Raw genomic sequence first — 18,651 nt, 5'->3', positions numbered from 1 at the left:
TACATTCCCACCAACAGTGTAGGAGGGTTCCCTTTTCTCCACACCCTCTCCAGTATTTATTATTTGTAGACTTTTTGATGATGCCATTCTGACCAGTGTGAGATGATACCTCATTGTAGTTTTGATTTACATTTCTCTAATAATTAGTGATGTTGAGCATCTTTTCATGTGCCCTTTGGCCATCTGTATGTCTTCTTTGAAGAAATGTCTATTTAGGTCTTCTGCACATTTTTGGATTGTGTTGTTTGTTTTTTTGATATTGAGCTGTATGAGCTGTTTGTATATTTTGGAGATTAATCCCTTGTCAGTTGCATCTAAACATCAATAAATTTGATGTTAATATAGACTTACATAAATTTGTGACCTCATCTAAGGAAGTGGGTTTGAAATACATGGCACCTTAAAAAAAAAGCCTTTAGTTAGGGAAAATTTGGAAATCCAAGGAACATATTTTGAGGAAATAAGCCTATTAACCAACAATTAGAATTATGTACATGATTTTTCATTTAGGATCATGGCAGTATTGATCATATTCACTATGGTATAGTTTAGATTAGTCAGAATTAAATTTTTATTTCAAATCTATAACTTGGATTACAGAAAAATGCCATATATTCTCTTGTGACTTCCTTAATAGAGTAAAATAGAAGGAATGAATACTTGTGTCATATTTAGCTGTTTTTAAGATACTGTGCTGGGCTTCCCTAGTGGCACAGTGCTTGAGAGTCTGCCTGGCAATGCAGGGGACACGGGTTTGAGCCCTGGTCCGAGAAGATCCCACATGCCACGGAGCAACTAAGCCCATGCACCACAACTACTGAGCCTGCGCTCTAGAGCCCGTGAGCCACAACTACTGAAGCCTGCACACCTAGAGCCAGTGCTGTGCAACAAGAGAAGCCACCGCAATGAGAAACCTGCACACCTCATGAAGAGTAGCCCCCGCTCACCGCAACTAGAGAAAGCCCTTGCGCAGGAACAAAGACCCAGCGCAGCCATAAATTAATTAATTAATTAATTTTAAAAAAAAAGATACTGTGCTAATTTCCTTTCCTCTGTTTCTTGTGGTAGCATTTTTGCATTTTGTACCTACTATCCTAGGACCCCTGATGAGATTGTTGGATTTTCAAAAGAGAAAAGGACATCCATTTCCATCTGTATAAATGAACAACTAAGCAGGGAAGAAAAATAAGAATTTTAAAATCTAGAGAACTTATTTTCTCTTCTGGATGGCCTATGTACAGAGATGAAATACAAGTGAAGGTGGGGACCTGGGTATCACCTCCTTTCCTGAATTTGTAGCTGCCTTCCCACATCTGCATATCATGTCAGCCAAGGTCCAAACTTTGAAAGTTCTGCACTAAACATTAATGACAGTCAAAATCCAAGCACATTTTGTCTTCTTTCTAAGTTGTTAATTCTTTAGCATCCTGGGCTGACCCAACAGCAGCCTCACAATGTAGCCAAAGTTATAAAACACACACAAGATACCTTAGAAAAAACAACAATTAAAGGTGACCTTTTCCCCTATGCGTTTAAAAAATAATAAATCAGCTGTTGGTAAAATAAAATGGATTTCTATTAACTATACACTTTTTGTTTCTCTAACAGTACACACTTAAGTCCCTGCTCCTTTTTTACTTTTTTTTTTCCTGACATCCAGGTAGTACAGTGTGTTTCACCAAAGGGACCCCTTGCTTGTTCAAGAACATACTTTTTTGGAGCTACTCATGTTCCTTACTTGGGTAAGTCCATGTAAGTTGTCATCTCATCAACTTACCTAATGAAAAGTTTCTCCCATGAACTAGAAGTGGACTTGAGATTTACTACTTTCCTCAGAAACTCATTTTGTAGCCTGTAATTCCCTGTTGATGTGCCTAACACATTTATCACAGAGTGTATTTCAGGAGGAATAACTATCAACTCAGTATATATTAGGTCCAATCATGTGTGAGACCATGTGCTTGGTATCAGAGGGAAGGCAAAGATGAGTCAGCTGTAGTTGGAGATAGCAGGAAGAGATATGGGCTGCAAGGGGAGTTTGGATGACTCAGCCAGGTGCCTGTTGTTCTAGTGAGGAAGGTGAGGAAGAGCCATGGTAGAAGGGTACCCATAAGCTGGGAACATTGACAGGAGCAAGTGCTCCATGCTGAGGAGCCATTCAGAAAGGCTAGGCTGACTGAGGCTATCCTCTTTGCTGTGGTAACCAGAAGCTGCAGACATCCAAAGAGACACAGAGAAGAACTCTTGAATGAATGAGGGTCCCAGCACTGTTCCACAGAGGAGTATACATCAGAAACCAGGTTTTCTCCTGAGCATTGTTATATAAACCAGGAAACTCTGAAAGAAGCATGACTTGGGTTGGATAATTAAGGAGATGAAGAAAGAGGCAGAACTGAGCCTGCTTACTTATACCTCCTAATTCAAAAATTTTAAAATGAAAGCAAAAACATTCCAGAGCTGAAGATTCCACATGTCTTCTCTGGTGTTTAGTGGTGATGCTGATTGGTTGTCAAGGTCAGTGTCAGGGATGATGGTCTGGGAAGATACTGGCAGAAGCTAGGTTTCACTGTTGTTTGTGCTTGTACAGTATTTAACTCAAAAGAAAAAAATGTAGTTCTTGACATCTCCTTCAAATTAGGAAATTCTAGCCTCCTTGTGAAGTGTTTGCATCTCCTGTAATCTTGTCACATTCTTAATACATGGTCCTCTTTCACAGGAGATGACAACAAGCTGCCCAAGAAAACTGAACAAATGTAAGTCTTCATTTCTATTACATTTTTTCTTCCTCACATTGAGTTACTCAGATGTTGAGATTGTCCCATCTACCTCCTTTTGAGATCAGCGTTGGGTAGGACATTTGGCTTAAGAGGTGAGCAGAGGGACTTTCCTCATGGTCCAGTGATTAAGAATCCGCCTTCCAATGCAGAGGACGTGGGTTCAATCCCTGTTTGGGGAACTAAGATCCCACATGCTGCAGGGCAACTAAGCCCGCACCACAACTACCGAGCCCATGCTCTCTGGAGTCCACATTGCTGCAACTAAGACCCAGTGCAGCCAAATAAATAAATAAATAAATAAGTAAAATAAGTAAGGCTTATAATAAGGCTTATTACTTATAATAAGTAGGGCTGTGTAGTCTCCCAGGATGTCCCAGCCCCTGTCTTTCACCTTGAAGTCTAGGCTAGAGACTCTGCCAGGTTTGCCATCTGCTCCTCTCTCCAGACTCAGAGACTTCCTGCCTGTGCACCCATGCATTTAAGTGGCATAACGCTTCTTAATATATTTTCTATATAGTGCATTTTATAATAGGGGCTTTCCAAAAAATAAAACATCCTGAAACCCATTGGTAGAACCTGTGTGAAACCACATCTGGTCTGAGAGGTGTTTCCTCTGAATTTGACACTCAGACTTATGGAACAGAGCTAGGATCTCAACTCAGGCCATGCAACTCTCTAGAAAGGGCCTAGTGTTGACTTCTCCCCCCCTCCCCCCAATATAGCAGGAAACCAAAGACAAGAAGTAAACTCATTAATGCTTGTCTGCTTGGGCTACCGTAACAAATTACCACAGACTGGTGGCTTAAACAACAGAATTTATTTTCTCACAGTTCTGGGGACTAGAAGTCCAAGATCTAGGTACTAGCAGAGTTGGTTTCTGGTGAGGCTTCTCTCCTTGAGTGCAGACCACCAACTTCTTAGTGTTGTGCTTACATGGAGAGAGAGAAAGATCTCTGGTGCCTCTTCCTTTTTTTTTTTTTTAATATTTATTTATTTTTTAGCTGCATTGGCACATGGGATCTTTCGTTGAGGTGCACGGGCTTCTCTCTAGTTGTGGCATGTGGGCTTCTCTCTCTCTAGTTGTGGCACACGGGCTCTCTAGTTGTGGCACGTGGGCTTAGTTGCCCCATGGCATGTAGGATCTTAGTTCCCCGACCAGGGATGGAACCAGTGTCCCCTGCATTGCAAGATGGATTCTTAACCACTGGACCACCAGGGAAGTCCCTGGTGTCTCTTCCTCTTATAAGGACACCAATCCTACTGGATTAGGAACCCACCCTTTATGACCTCCTTTAACTTTAATTACCTTTTAAAGGCCCGGCCCTATCTCCAAATATAGTCACATTGGGGATTAGGGATTCCATATGAATTTTGGGAAGATGTAATCAGTCCATAATAATGCAGGAATTTCTGAATTCCATAAAGGGATTTTCTTTCAGAATTATGAAGGTAATAGAGTTCTGTTATTACCTAATTAAATATCCTAGCATAAACTAGTTAGGTCTGTGCTTCCCAAAGGCTAACAGTGACAGGCCACAGAGAATCATTTAAGGATCTTTTTAAAAAGATACATTTCCCAGGCTATAGTAGTTCTCAGAACTACTGAATCAGAATCTCTAGGGTAGAACCCGTAAGGCTCTGTTGGAAAAATATAAAGTAATATAATCACATTTGAAAATTTGAGAAATAAGGGGAAAAAATAAGATTAACCATAATTCCTCTTCTTAGACACCACCCGTTAGTATCTCTTTTTTAAAATATATTGATTGATTGATTGATTGCTGCATTGGGTCTTTGTCGCTGCACATGGGCTTTCTTTAGTTGCGGTGAGCAGGAGCTACTCCTCATTGCGGTGGGCGGGCTTCTCATTGCGGTGGCTTCTCATTGCAGAGCATGGGCTCTAGGCACGCAGGCTTCAGTAGTTGTGGCACATGGGCTAAGTTGCTCTGCGGCATGTGGGACCTTCTTGGACCAGGGATCAAACCCGTGTCCCCTGCGGACCAGGGCTTAAACCAGTGTCCCCTGCATTGGCAGGTGGATTCTTAACCACTGCGCCACTAGGGAAGCCCCACGCATTAGTATCTTAATGTGTATCTTTTTGTTGTTTTTTTTAAATTATACATTTAGGTTTTGTGTAGCTGTAATTGTAGTGTGTATACAATTTTTCTGTGTGGGTTTTCTTTACGTTAGCAGCACGTCAACCACATTCTCATGTGTTGGTGGATATGTATAGTCTTGCTTTGCACCTGTTTGTGTTTCCATGCCATCTGTGCCTAGCCATTGCCCTGGATCCTCATTCTAGACCCGAAGACATTTTGCTTAAACCAAAGTCACTGGTGCTCCACTTCAGGGACTGGTGTTGAGAGGTGCTTGGGCCCACATCAGGAGACTTGTTAAATCACAGGGCTGGTAGAATTGGGGCCTAATGGAGTCCTACTGAAGGCAACAGCAGCACCATCCAGGCATAGAGCAGGCCCTTCCCCAATCATGGGTCTCAGGCCTCCTGTCCAGGCCTTTTTATGAGTCAGAAGCCAGATAGCTTTGTACTGAACTCTTGCCTAAGGGTCTGTATAGGAAAAGGCCAAGCAGGGGGTTGGCCTGACCAGTGTTGGTACTGAGTGATGTTTGAATTAAGCTGGGTGAGGGAGGGAGTAAGGGTTTCTTTATATGTCTTTGGTGTCTATAAATCTTTGCCCTTAGTGTTGAGATGTGGAGGATTCTTGTCATACCTGGAAGTGGCCAAGCTCTTTGGCAGTGTCCCTGCCGGGCACTTTCCTGCCAGGACATACCCCTCTGCCATGGCCTGGTCAACAATCTTCAGGATATGTTGAACCTTGGAGCTGTCATTTTGTTATGTGTTGTTTCTCTTTTTCTTCTACCTTATTCAAATCTCTTACCTGCAATGCAGAGGTGTGGTGTGAGAGCCAAAGAGGAAATTGAAGGTGTTGGCAGTGTGGTGTGGCGCAATGGAAAGGCACCAGGCTGAGAGCAGACCTGAGTTCCTCTACAGGCCCTGCTTGTTTCTTCTGTAAGATGAGAGTGTTAGACCAGATCATTTCTGTGTTCTTCCTGCTATCAAACTGTTGCCGAGTCCAAGCTCGGTCTGCTCGCCGCACAACAGGCCAATAAATCGGGACATGAGGTGTTGAGGCAAGGAGTAGAGACTTTATTCGGCAGACCAAGAAGGTGGCAAACTAGTGTACCCAAAAAACCATCTTACCGGGGTTTGGATGCCAGTTTCTTTTATAGAATCAGAGAGGGAGATGTGGTGAAGAAGTAAAGTAAAAAGGCCATTTGTCTTGCAGAATATCTCCTGCACTGGGAAGGGGTTGTGTTAATTTCTTCTTTTCTGCAGCCATTCACAGGTGGGCAGGGTCAGAATGTCTCTCTGTGAGCTGAACAAAGGCCTTTTAGTTTAACAGTCAGGCAGAGGGTCAGGGTTCCCTGTGGCAGGCCATTATGTATGCTTACAGCTATAGATAATGATTATAATAATAACAAAAGCAATGAAAAGCAAAGGTTAAAGTAAAAGAAACAGAACCAATGTGGAGTCAGAATTTGCTCTTCCCTGTTACAAAAGTCCTTTCGCCTTCCTTTACCTGGTACGAGATTCTCAGGCTTAAAAATAAACATATTCTTAGATGAGGCAGTTACTTGCCAAACACCTCCCTTGCCTTTGAGGCCTTGTGGATGAGCCCCTTCTCTCTGTAATTATCCTAATAAGACCCTGGGTCTCCTTCCCCTAAGGCAATGGTTCTCAACCGAGGGCAGTTCTACCACATCACTCCCACCAGTTCCTCCCCAACCCCCAACCCCCAGGGATGTTTGGCAGTGTCTGGAGACATTTTTGCTTGTCACAACTGAGGTTACTACTGAGAGGCCAGGAATGCTTCTGAACATCCTATAATGCACAGGGAAGACCTCTCAACAAAGAATTAGCTGGCCCAAAATGCAGAGATTGAGAAACCCTGCCCAAAAGGGAACCAGACTTGGATTTTCTAGGAATCTTCATGGCATTCCCTGTCTGGCAAAGAAAAAAACCTTCCTTTTTTAAATAAATTTATTTATTTATTATTTATTTTTGGCTGTGTTGGGTCTTAGTTGCTGCTCGCCGGCTTTCTGTAGTTGCAGCGATCAGGGGCTACCCTTCGCTGTGGTGTGTGGGCTTCTCATTGCGGTGGCTTCTCTTGTTGCCGAGCACGAGCTCTAGGCACTCAGGCTTCAGTAGTTGTGGCATGCAGGCTCAGTAGTTGTGGCTCGCGGGCTCAGTATTTGTGGCTCGCGGGCTCTAGAGTGCAGCATCAGTAGTTGTGGCCCACGGGCTTAGTTGCTCCACGGCACGTGGGATCTTCCTGGACCAGGGCTCGAACCAGGGCTTGTGTCCCCTGCATTGGCAGGCGGATTCTTAACCACTGCGCCACTAGGGAAGTCCCAAGAAAAAAACCTTCTTATAATGTCTTTGGGAAGTGTGAAGTCAGATAGGAAGAGCAAGGTTGGGCAGGAGCAGGGGATGCTTCCCCTCAAAAGCATACTCTATTCTCTGGATCAGGTGAGCTATTTAGAAAGTGGTCTCCGGCTATTAATTTGCATTTAGAGACTGTCATACAGAGTGAAGTAACTCAGACAGAGAAAAGCAAATATGTATTAACACGTGTATGTGGAGTCTAGAAAAATGGTACAGATGAACCTGTTTGCAAGGCAGAAAAAGAGACACAGACATAGAGAACAAACGTATGGACACCAAGGCGGGGTTGGGGGGAGGAAGGTGGGGGATGAACTGGGAGATTGGGATTGGCATATATACACTAATATGTATAAAACAGATAACTAGGGCTTCCCTGGTGGCGCAGTGGTTAAGAATCCGCCTGCCAATGCAGGGGACACGGGTTCAAGCCCTGGTCCAGGAAGATCCCACATGCCGCAGAGCAACTAAGCCCATGTGCCACAACTACTGAGCCTGTGCTCTAGAGCCCATGAGCCACAACTACTGAGCTTGCGAGCCACAACTAATGAGCCCATGTGCCACAACTACTGAAGCCTGCACACCTAGAGCCCATGCTCTGCAGCAAGAGAAGCCACCACAATGAGAAGCCCGCGCACTGCAACGAAGAGTAGCCCCCACTCGCCGCAACTAGAGAAAGCCCGTGTGCAGCAACGAAGGCCCAACACAGCCAAAAATAAATTAAAAAAAAAAAACAAAAAAAAACCAGATAACTAATGAGAACCTGCTGTATAGCACAGGGAAGTCTACTCAGTGCTCTGTGGTGACCTAAATGGGAAGGAAATCCAAAAAAGAGGAGATATATGTATATGTATAGCTGATTCACTTCACTGTACAGCAGAAACTAACAGAACATTGTAAAGCAACTATACCCCAATTTAAAAAAAAAAAATTTTCGTTTAAGTGGAGCGAGTCTTCTCCTCAATTGGATGATCTCTTTTGCCCCCTGAGGGGTCCCACCCTGAGGTTCCAGTAGCAGCCAGCCCTTAGCAGGCCTGGGGAGGAGACAACTTGAAGGTGTGCTGTGGTTGGTTCCTGGAAAAGCAGCAAGTCTGTGTCATGATACCTTTTGGGTCCTCATAGAGGGTCAGGGAGTCTACACTGTTTTCATCTGTTGGATCACGAACAGGGAGGGTTGGTCTTTTGAGCAGAATTAAGAAAAGGTGATTCTTATCATGGTTTAACAAGAGCAAAGTAAAAATTGGAATGGGGCACATAGCTTTTAAAAGGTCTAGAAATCAACAAGTTCTGTTATTATACTTTTCTCATTCTGTTTAAAAATCTGTTTCTTAGAGAATGTCATTTATGTGCACGCAGCTTATGATGAAACCTTGTGATGCTGTAGTTAACCCTTATTTTTTGTTTTTAAAGTAGGCTCTTGTCACAGGTATATGCTGCTGTTATTGAGGCTGTTTTGGCTGCCATTGTATGTTATGCTAAAACTTCCAGTCTAACAAAGGTAATTTAAATACCGCATTTCTCTTTCCTTAGTAGTTATTTTAATGTGAAACTTTTTATCGATCTGTTTTTAATTTGGACACCTTATAGTACTTAATTTTGTGTGTGAACTTGGGCACCAAAGAGATGCCTTTAGTGTGCTGAGCTTGTCTTATGAATGACAGCTAATCAGCACTTCTTTGTAGATATCTGGTTGTGTTAAAAAAAAAAATCATTCTGTAGTATATTGTTTTACTTAGTAGTTTTTTAAAAGGCTTTCAAAAGTTAAAAAATAAAAATATAGATTGTTCTACTGTGAATTTTAATAAAGTTAGATAAGTTTGTTTTGAGCTACATAGTTTGATTTCCTATAATTCTGTGTTTTAAAAAATTAACTGAAGATTAGAAATTCTGACTTGTCTTTCCTAGACAGGCACATGTGTTTCCTTTCTCTGACCGTTTACTTCCTTGCTGTTTTGTGGTTAACCTGCTGTGCTGAGTTGGATTCTATATCTGACCCAGTGACAGATGAGAACGAGTTGGCTTGATGCCTCCCAGTGCCAATAGGACCTTTCCTGAAGCAAACCATTTGACATTGGAAAGGTTGTGTTGTAGATATCAAAGAGACTATCGCCTAGTCACCAGTTCCTTGTCACCTTCCCTCCTCACTGAACTTGATTCCCCCAGTACTTGGGATTTCTCAGCCCTTTAGATGAAAGCTTATGCAAAACAGTAGGTTATTCTTCAGTATCAGTTCTGCACCTTTGTTTTTTAACTGATTTTTTATAGCTTTAGTTATTTGAATGTGCTTAGCATCTGGGCAGAAACACTGAGGGCAGTGATCTCTCGAGGGGAGGAGAAAGCGCTTTTCCAGGCCTCATAATGGCACCGTCCCAGCTGGTTACAGGTCACCAGATCAGGTTCCAATGCCCACCTGCCTGAATGAAGTGTTTTCATGTGAACCCAGCCCGAAGAAAGCAGGCTCCTGTTTCCCCTAACAAGATGTTTTCACTTTAATCTATTGATGTGTACAAAATAGTCACTTAGAGGGGATGGGAAGTGTTCTCCTGGCCATATGTGAGAAGGGCCCTTCTAAGTGTATTCTTTCCTGCTGTGAAAGCTAATTGTCTCTGTTTCGTTACTGATTTTACAGGCCAAGGAGGTAGCTGAGCAGACCTTTGGATCTGGGTTAAATTCCTTTGAGTTGATGCAGTTTAAGGCAGCCCTACGGTAAGCAATAGCTGATATTGTTTATAAAAGCTTTTCTTTAATGTTTGTGTTTTAAAAACCCTTTTCTCCTTTGTATTTGATATTCTGTCTCCCCTTTGAGAAATATTCCAGTAAATCAATAAGATATGTGAAGGAGAGTCATTCATGATCAGGGTTCTATTTGAGAGGCCAAGGAGCCAAGGATGGAGGAACTGTTTGAGAGTCAGACACACTGCCTGAGGCTGGAATGGGAGGCAGATCAGTATTAGAACTGTTCAGACAGTTCAGACCTCTGACAGACAGTTCAGAGGTTAGAAAGATGAAGCTGGGGGCATGAGTGGTGAGGTTTGTTAGGATTAGGGGCCCTGGGCACATGAAGATGGTCACTGCTTAGAAGAGAGTTGCCCTGGGCCTCATCTGCCTCTCAGATGGTAGAAACCCCTGAGCCTGGCCATGTCTCAGGGTCTAGAAGGTCTGGGAATTTGGCTTCCTGGCAGTCTTCCCATCACACATCTCCTGGCATATCACAGTGGATCTCTGTGTAGTCTTTGTCCATAGCTAAACCTTCTTGAACCCAGTCCTCTCAACCTTCTGTCCCATATGAGGACGACTTGGTGTACTTTTTTGTGAAGGAGACAAAAGACACCAATATCAGAGAGTTTCTTTAAGGACGCTTCTGGGATGTGCCCTGTGGTACGTCAGTTCCATACCCCACATTTTCTTACATCTGCAGCCCTGGGTAGTGAGAAGGAACATTTGGAAAACTAAGTTAGTTTATGATCTAACAAGAAGAATTCTATTGCTATAGCTCCAGGACTGTAGGAAAGAGCCAGAACTCTTTGGTGCAAAGCTGTAGGCTTGCTTCAGGTTTCTTTTCCTTTCTTCTGGGTCTTCTGAATCTTGTAGCTCTGACCTTGAGAGGGGAGGGCTAGAGGAAATTTGGTCCCTTAAGACTGTGTGCTGACCTGCACTGTCTGTTCCTGGCAGACCTGAGTTTAAGGAAGCTTCTTTGCTTTCCAGCTGTGTGACCTTGGGCAAGATAGGGAGCTCTCTGTGCATCTGTTTCATCATCTTCCTGCCCTGTAGAGTGATTGGGCAAGTGAATGGTAGCTGCTGTCTCAGTGGGTTCTCCTCTCTTACCATCAGCATGGCTGACAAAGTCATTCCATTCCTCCTGTCCTCGGGGCCTTGCCTAACCCACTCTGCCTTTCTAGGGCAGGCCACGCTCTCAATCCCATGGCCTCCTATGCATGGGGTGTACCACCCTGGCTGGAGGAAAGAACAAGGAGAGAATACATTCCAGGCAATAGGAGGAGAGTCTTCCAGGGCCAGTCCTCCACCCAAGAGCCCCACTTCCTTCTCTTCACGTGGTCACTTCCCTCAAACTGCACGAAATTAGCAAATCTTCTCCCAAGAGGAACATGGGAAGTTAGCATATGACTGACCAGTACTTGTTAAGGCAAAAAAATTAAACTTAATTCAATTTAGAAACTTTCTTTTACAAAAAGAGTTGATGCCAAAAGGGTTTCCTGGTTATTCCTCAGTTCTGAAGTCCTGACCATGCCCATTATTACATAGCAGTTGACTGTGGGTAGCAGTCTGACTCCGAGCAGGGATGGCAGCTTGACTTCAAAGGTGGTGAAGAGGAGGAGGAGCAGGAGAATATGTCAAGCTGTGGGCCAGAGGCCTGGGGCAAGTAGAGGTTTACTCTCAATCTGCCATGGACAGCAGTCACATAGTTCTCTCCTGCTCTGTCCAAGAGTCAAGATAGCCCTGAGAATCTGCACAGAGGCAGGGCCATGACTGGAGTCAGACACTGACCCCATGTTTGCTGATGGCATGATACCCTAAGGCAGGTAAGGACGACACACACCTCACTGGTGGCTGTGCGAGAACAGCACAGGTGCACTGCAGTGGCAGGTGTCTGGGGAGGATGCCAACACAGTGGTCACAAAAGCAGACTGACTTTTGTTTCATTTTGTTTTGGGTCTACAGCTCCAAGATGGCTTTTCATATACATGCTGTGAATAATCAGGGAAGGTAAGTATATGTTTATGGTGTGTCCTCACTGGGGGCAAGTTAGGAGCAAAAAGAAGAGCAGCTACCTTGTAACTGCTGGCATGGATGATCTTTTCACCCTTCTACACCTGGCAGTGGCATCACTCCAGGGCTGGGCTTGGAGGTGGCTGTGCTCAGATGAGACCCTTTGCCCTGAATGCTTCCCACTGAAAGACTAGGGTGGGTTGGGGGGTGGACCTAGTTCCCTCCAAGTGGAATTCTGCATACATGCAACCCAGTGTTCTGAAAATCCCTGAGAGAGAGCTGAGTGTGAGTTGCTTCCAAGTTGAAAAAAAGAGAACACTGTAAATTTAATATATGTCTCTCCCATCAATCTCCTTTTGTAGACTTGTGCCTCTGGACAGTGAAGATAGCTTATACTTTGTGAAGACGGTAAGCAGAGCTGTTACAGGTCAGCTGGCAGGGAATGGCCTGTAGAGGACATCTACAAGGGGTGAGGTAGGAGTGGGTGGGAGTCTTAGGCAGCCCACCCCTTACCTGAGAAAACTAGTCTACTTTCAGGACTGTTCCAGCTGCAGTGGTGGTGAGCCTGTGCTTTCTGAGGGTGTCCAGCAGCTGTACAAGGCTTACCACATCCACACTCCCATGTCTAGGCGCCCCTTGGGTGCAGAGTCTTAGCTGGGGGGGTGGGGGGCGAGGGGGTGGGGGTGGTAGACACCTCTTCCTGAGATTAGAAAGGCTTCCTCCAAGTGACTGAGGTTTCTCTGGCCTCACATGGAAGGCTATATGGGAGCTGATGACAAGCCTACCTCAACACAGACCAAGTTTTCAGTGGCTTCTCTGTGTTCCAAGGCCTGTGTTGATGCCCTTTTTTTTTAAATAAATAAATTTATTTATTTATTTATTTATTTATTTATGGCTGCATTGGGTCTTCGTTGCTGCGCGCGGGCTTTCTCTAGTTGGGACGAGCGGGGGCTGCTCTTCGTTGCGGTGCATGGGCTTCTCATTGCGGTGGCTTCTCTTGTTGTGGAGCACGGACTCTAGGCACGCAGGCTTCAATAGTTGTGGCTCCTGGGCTCTAGAGCATAGACTCAATAGTTGTGGCACACGGGCTTCGTTGCTCTGTGGCATGTGGGATCTTCCTGGCCCAGGGCTCGAACCCGTGTCCCTTACACTGGCAGGCAGATTCTTAACCACTGCCCCACCAGGGAAGTCCTTATGCCCTTATTTAACAGGCGCTTATGAAAATAAAAACAAACTAACGTAAAAAAAAAAAAAAACGGGCCTGAGTCTCCTGTGAAGTGGGGTAGTGAGAGCAGAGCTTTCTGACCTACGTGCTGAAGGCAGAACTAATGGGCCAAGGAAATGGGTTTAGAGATGCAGAAATATTGGTCCCTGGGGTGAGCTGGCATGGTCTTGGGGAGCCAGGGTTTCTAAACCAGTTGCTCCCAGCCACATCCAAATCCTCTATTTACCCCAGTGTATTCTGATATGAAGAAAATTGTCAAGCAATGCATAAGAGGATGGTGGACATCCAGCCAAGATTCTGGTTGTAGTATATATGGGTACAAGTTGTACCTTCAGTCCATTCTGTGGCTACTGCCTGAACCTTAATTTCAGTGAGCTTTTGGTCATAGGGAACTGGGTGGGCAGGTGTGGATGACTTGGTGCAAATGCATGCCCACTGCCATCACCAGGGGACAAGCATAGTGTTATCTCATCTACAGAGAGTAGTACAACATGGGTAATTTTTTGAGGTTGTGAGTAGTTTCTGTGTTTATGAGATACCTGCTCCCTGTCTCTGTCAGTATTTTGTGGTGATGTTCTTTTAGAACTAATGGAGACTTTTTTGTGACATTATTAAGACACTGGGAAATACTTTCTGATATTTAGGTAATAATACTTTGTCTCCTTGCTGGACTTTAGTTTCCCTGACTTCTCTTCTTAGACTCTTGTGCAGTGCTCTGGAAGATGCTTTGCACTGGAGAAGGTGATTAGCAGTCCAGTAGAATCATACTACTGTGTTAAGTACACATTCAGCAGCAGCTAATGAAGTAGGAAAGAAAAGATAGGATGTTGGTGCTTTCTGTCCAAATCCTATCCTCCCTTCCAGGCAGAGATGAAGTTCTGCCTCCTCCTCCAAGCCTACCCTACTGATTTCTCCCTACAAGTACTGTATTCCTATAGGAATACATAATTAGGGAGTAAATTACATGAATTAGGGAGTAATTCTATAGTAATGTGTCACATGATGACTTCTATGTAAGAATGCTCTTGTCTCCCCAGCTATACATTATAGGTTTCCTGAAGATAGGAACCACGCTTCATATTTTTTCTCTCCCCATGCCACATGTGGGAAGTACATAGCAAGTGTCTAAAAAATACTACATGTATTCTTTTTAATGTCCTCTCTCCCCTTCCTCAGCACCAGAGGCCAAATAGGGAAGTGGGGGATTAGGAAACCACAGGATTTGTCTTCCTAATTGATTTGGGAACCTAACTGATCATTGTCACTTAAGAGGAACCATGTAGCCCAGGAAGGTTCTGTGTCTTCAGATACTCAAAATTCTTTGAAACAAATTTAAATAAACCTTCCAGTTGTCATGCCTAATCAGAAAGTTAACTGAAATATAAAGCCTATCTGTCACTTTTGTACATTCCTTTATCACGACAGCATGGATGATTAAGGACTTTAACTATGGTTTTTTTCCTTTCAACTCTTCTGCCATCTTTTTTTTTCTTTTTTATAAATTTATTTATTTTTTATTTATTTCTTTTTGGCTGCGTTGGGTCTTCATTGCTGCGCGGGCTTTCTCTAGTTGTGAAGAGCGGGGGCTGCTCTTCATTGTGGTGCATGGGCTTCTCATTGCAGTGGCTTCTCTTGTTGCAGAGCTCAGGCTCTAGGCGCGCAGGCTTCAGTAGTTGTGGCGCATGGGCTTAGTTGCTCCGTGGCATGTGGGATCTTCCCAGACCAGGGATTGAACCCATGTCCCCTGCATTTGCAGGCAGATTCTTAACCACTGCACCACCAGGGAAGTTCCCCTGCCATCTGTTTTTATTTGAGAATCTAGCAGTCCCTTCAAGAGGCCTAGGTCTTTTATCTCTGTACTGAGGATAGAGCAGGGATCCCATATGAGGACAACAATGTGTGAAAATGAGCTTTGGCTTTAGGAGCTCTATACCTGGCCATTCAGCATCGTCAGGCCAGGAAGGGCAGGGACCTGGGAGTGCTCATTGTGCAGCTTATCCTATGTCCTTCACCAGATCTTCACGGTCATCTCAAACTCTAACTCTGGCTTGTACCAATTTCTGCATTTCCTCTGCTAGATTCATCTCAGAATTATTCCATTTTCACTGGTTTTTAACTAAATTATAGCCTTCTTACCAGCCATTCAGAGCTTTCTCTGAGTTGCTCTAGTTTTTTTCTGGCCTACTGAAGCCTCTATTTTTATTTGTCTTGGCCATTAAAGCTCAAACAGCTTTCTTTTAATTTTTTGGTACTGAAAGGAGCATTTGCATGTTTTGACAGGTACCCAGAAATATCCATGAAGACATGTATCCCCCTTTCCAGATTTGTTCAGAACTCGAGCCCAAACCAAAGAATGAGTGGATGAGCATGTGGACACACTGGGATGTGACACTGGTCATGGTTAAGAAGGAAGGCTGTTGCATTGCCTTTTAGGGAGGATAAGCAATTTGAGGGAATTTACAGAAACATAAAGATATTCTTCATCTAGCCCACGTGTGCCTCTGACCAAGGAGCAAGAAGCCTGGATGATCCTGAAGTCATCTCCCAGTTTGAGATGTATTTCAAGATATACTTGAGTTTTCCTTAGAAATTCTCCAGTATTCTTTTGCCATGTGCCTTAGTATTTTGTGGTCTGTTTCTTATGGATCTTTCCCTGTATGTTTAGGACTGACAACTGGACTAACTCTGGTTTCTTATTTGATACAGGCTTGTATGACCATCTATGACATTCCTGACTTGCTGGGAGGAAGTGGGTGCTTAGGATCTGTGGTCTTCTCAGAATCATTTTTGACATCTCAGATCTTGGTTAAAGAAAAGGGTAAGTGTATGTCGTCTTTGGAAGGCAAAACTTGAACTTGTTTATATGTATATATATTTTTTTGGCAAAATAAACCATAAACTAAATCAAAAGACCAGCAACAAACTGGTGAAAATATTAGAATACTTAAAATAAACAAAGGGTACATATCCTAATTTATGAAGAGCTTTTATAAATTGATAAGAAAAAGACATACCCCATGGTAAATGGGCAAAAAATATGAGCAGGCAGTTTACCAGAGTGGAAAACAAAAAAAAATTTTTAATATTTTAAAAATATATATTTTTTAATGTTTATACATACACAGACACACATAATTGACCCCTGAACACAGGTTTAAACTACACAGGTCCACGTATACACAAATTTTTTTCAGTAAGTACATACTACAGAACTACATGTTCCATGGTTGGTTGAATCCGTGGATGTGGAACTGTGGATACAGAGGGCTGACTGTAAAGTTACACATGGATTTTCAATTGTGCAGAGGATCAGTACCCCTAGCCCTCACATTGTTCAAGGGTCCACTGTATGTGTATGTATGTGTATATATATATATATATATATATATATATATATATATATATATATATATATATATATATGAATATGTACAGCCTTACTAGTAGGAAAAAAGCAATTTGAAATAATAATTAGATCTGGTTTTTTTACCCATTATGTTAGCAAAAAATTCTAGAGAATGATAATATCCAGTGCTAGTAGGATGAGCTTGATAATGTTTTGTTTGGTTTTTAATATATACATCTGTACTACCTTGACAAAAATTAAAAGTATAGATAAAATGGACTCTTTATTTAAATATGTATTTCTATTTGGCGTAAAAAGAATAGAGTTAATCACATGGGGAAGCCTTTCTCCATCCCCTCATTAGACTCCCTGTACCCAGATGAGTAAGTTTTCATTTTCTGAAGGCCTCAGACTCTGTATACTAATAAGAGGAGCCCTCACTCCTGAGAAGGGAAGTAGTCTGGGGCCTGCATGGTGGGCTCTGGTGGTGGGCAGTAACCGGCATATCTGTGGTCTTCCTGCAGATGGCACTGTTACCACAGAAACCAGCTTCATAATCCTGACAGCTGCCATACCCAGATTCTGCTCCTGGCTGGTTAGTGTCATTCATCAGGTGAAAGTGGACATAAACGTGGAGAAACTGGGGAGAACGTTTAAGGAAGAGCCTCTTCATTGGGTCCTGGTGGGATGTCAGATCCTTACCTAGCCACTTTTCAGGAATAGAAGTTTTTATCTCTGCTCTTTTTCTTTATACAGACGAATCTAGTTTCTTTAACTTTCTTATAATCTTGGAAAAGTTCCAAAAGAAAGGAACTCAATTATCTGGGTCCCGGTTAAATTTGTGAAAGGAAGAAATTAACACCCTCATTTTACAGATGAGGAGACTAAGGTTTAGAAATTGACCAACCTGTCCAAGGTCACACGGAAAGTGAGAAGTGGATCATGTGCTCGCTTTTCTGGTCAGAATAGTTGCTGCTGAATTTTTACAACCACGTCTCTACATGTGGAATGGTCCCATCTTCATCTGTGGGACTTGGTCGGAAACTCTGGTGCCTTGGGACACAGAAAATATGACAGCAGTGAGTCTAGTAATGGTCTAAGTACCTATTTCAGAATCTGTTTATATTCTGTTTCTACAATCCTGACATGAATAGAGAAGAGCAAGAGTCATCCTCTAATGTGAACATGTTTAAATGAGAACACATTCAAAATACTTTAAAATGTTCTCTTTCCTTCATCCGTAAAAATAGTTTTCTCCGAAGTGAAATGTAAGTGGAGACTAACATATCCTCTCCACATATTGTAGGGTCATTTAGCTGGACTTCAGGTCCCCATGAGAGAGCCCATCATGGCCTGGTGCTCTGAGCTTTGTGACCAGCAGCCAGCTCTGCTAGCCATCAGGGCCTGAGAACACTGGATTTGGTGGAGGGACTGCTCTCTTAGAAATATGTGAACACAAGGGAGACCTAGCAGAGTTTTGCCCTTTAAGTAGTAAACTGAAAATCTGCACTCCTTTTGGACACAGGTAGAAGATATTGAAGCAAAATTTTCTGAGAAAACCCAGCAATCGGTTATGGTAAGCAACCTTCTTATTCTTAATGTTAACATCATATCAAAATGAAATGTAAACAATTTATAAAAACAACTTAAAATATTTCCTCTTACTGCTAATCTAAAGATTCTGTACCTTCTTGTCTCAGTTCCTTTTTGTATTCTTCCTCTTCCCAGCAGAGCTCTAGAAATAACCATGTATGGGGTACAAACTAGAGGGATTCTTTCTGCCACTTAAACCTTTAGATGTTTTTTCAAAATCTCCCAGTACTTTTAAAAGCAGATCTCAGGGACTTCCCTGGCTGTCCAGTGGTTAAGACTTCCCACTTCCAGTGCAGGGGATGCGGGTTCAATCCCTGGTCGGGGAACTAAGATCCCACATGCCACGTGGTGCGGCATAAATAAATTACATACATACATACATACATACATACATGCAGATCTCAAATTGGCCTAGACATGTAGAGCTAAGAGGTCAAGGCTTTAGGCCAAGGAGAAGCTGCCTCTTTTATCAGAGGATATAAATCTATGGGAACATGAACAAGCATTGCAGACCATGGTG

The 18,651-nt window shown here is 43.1% G+C and overlaps 1 protein-coding gene across 3 annotated transcripts in view; it reads left to right on the top strand.

Annotated features, from left to right (window-relative positions):
- Positions 1-18,651, top strand: part of DNAAF9 (dynein axonemal assembly factor 9) — a 148,742-nt gene that overhangs the window by 68,537 nt on the left and 61,554 nt on the right. For 2 of the 3 annotated variants that reach the window (XM_082359004.1, XM_082359002.1), the window contains 9 exons: positions 1,661-1,742; positions 2,717-2,753; positions 8,650-8,737; positions 9,869-9,945; positions 11,920-11,964; positions 12,330-12,375; positions 15,899-16,010; positions 17,063-17,133; positions 18,064-18,114. In XM_082359004.1, the coding sequence (XP_082215130.1) occupies positions 1,661-1,742; positions 2,717-2,753; positions 8,650-8,737; positions 9,869-9,945; positions 11,920-11,964; positions 12,330-12,375; positions 15,899-16,010; positions 17,063-17,133; positions 18,064-18,114 (609 nt within the window). The remainder of the gene's footprint in view (positions 1-1,660; positions 1,743-2,716; positions 2,754-8,649; positions 8,738-9,868; positions 9,946-11,919; positions 11,965-12,329; positions 12,376-15,898; positions 16,011-17,062; positions 17,134-18,063; positions 18,115-18,651) is intronic. The other variant, XM_082359003.1, reaches the window with a different exon arrangement.

The sequence above is a fragment of the Balaenoptera borealis genome (assembly GCF_965194805.1).
Source record: "Balaenoptera borealis genome assembly, chromosome: 16".
Classification (NCBI taxonomy): domain Eukaryota; kingdom Metazoa; phylum Chordata; class Mammalia; order Artiodactyla; family Balaenopteridae; genus Balaenoptera; species Balaenoptera borealis.
Note: the sequence above shows the minus strand (reverse complement) of the source record. Positions and strands in the feature narration are given on the sequence as shown.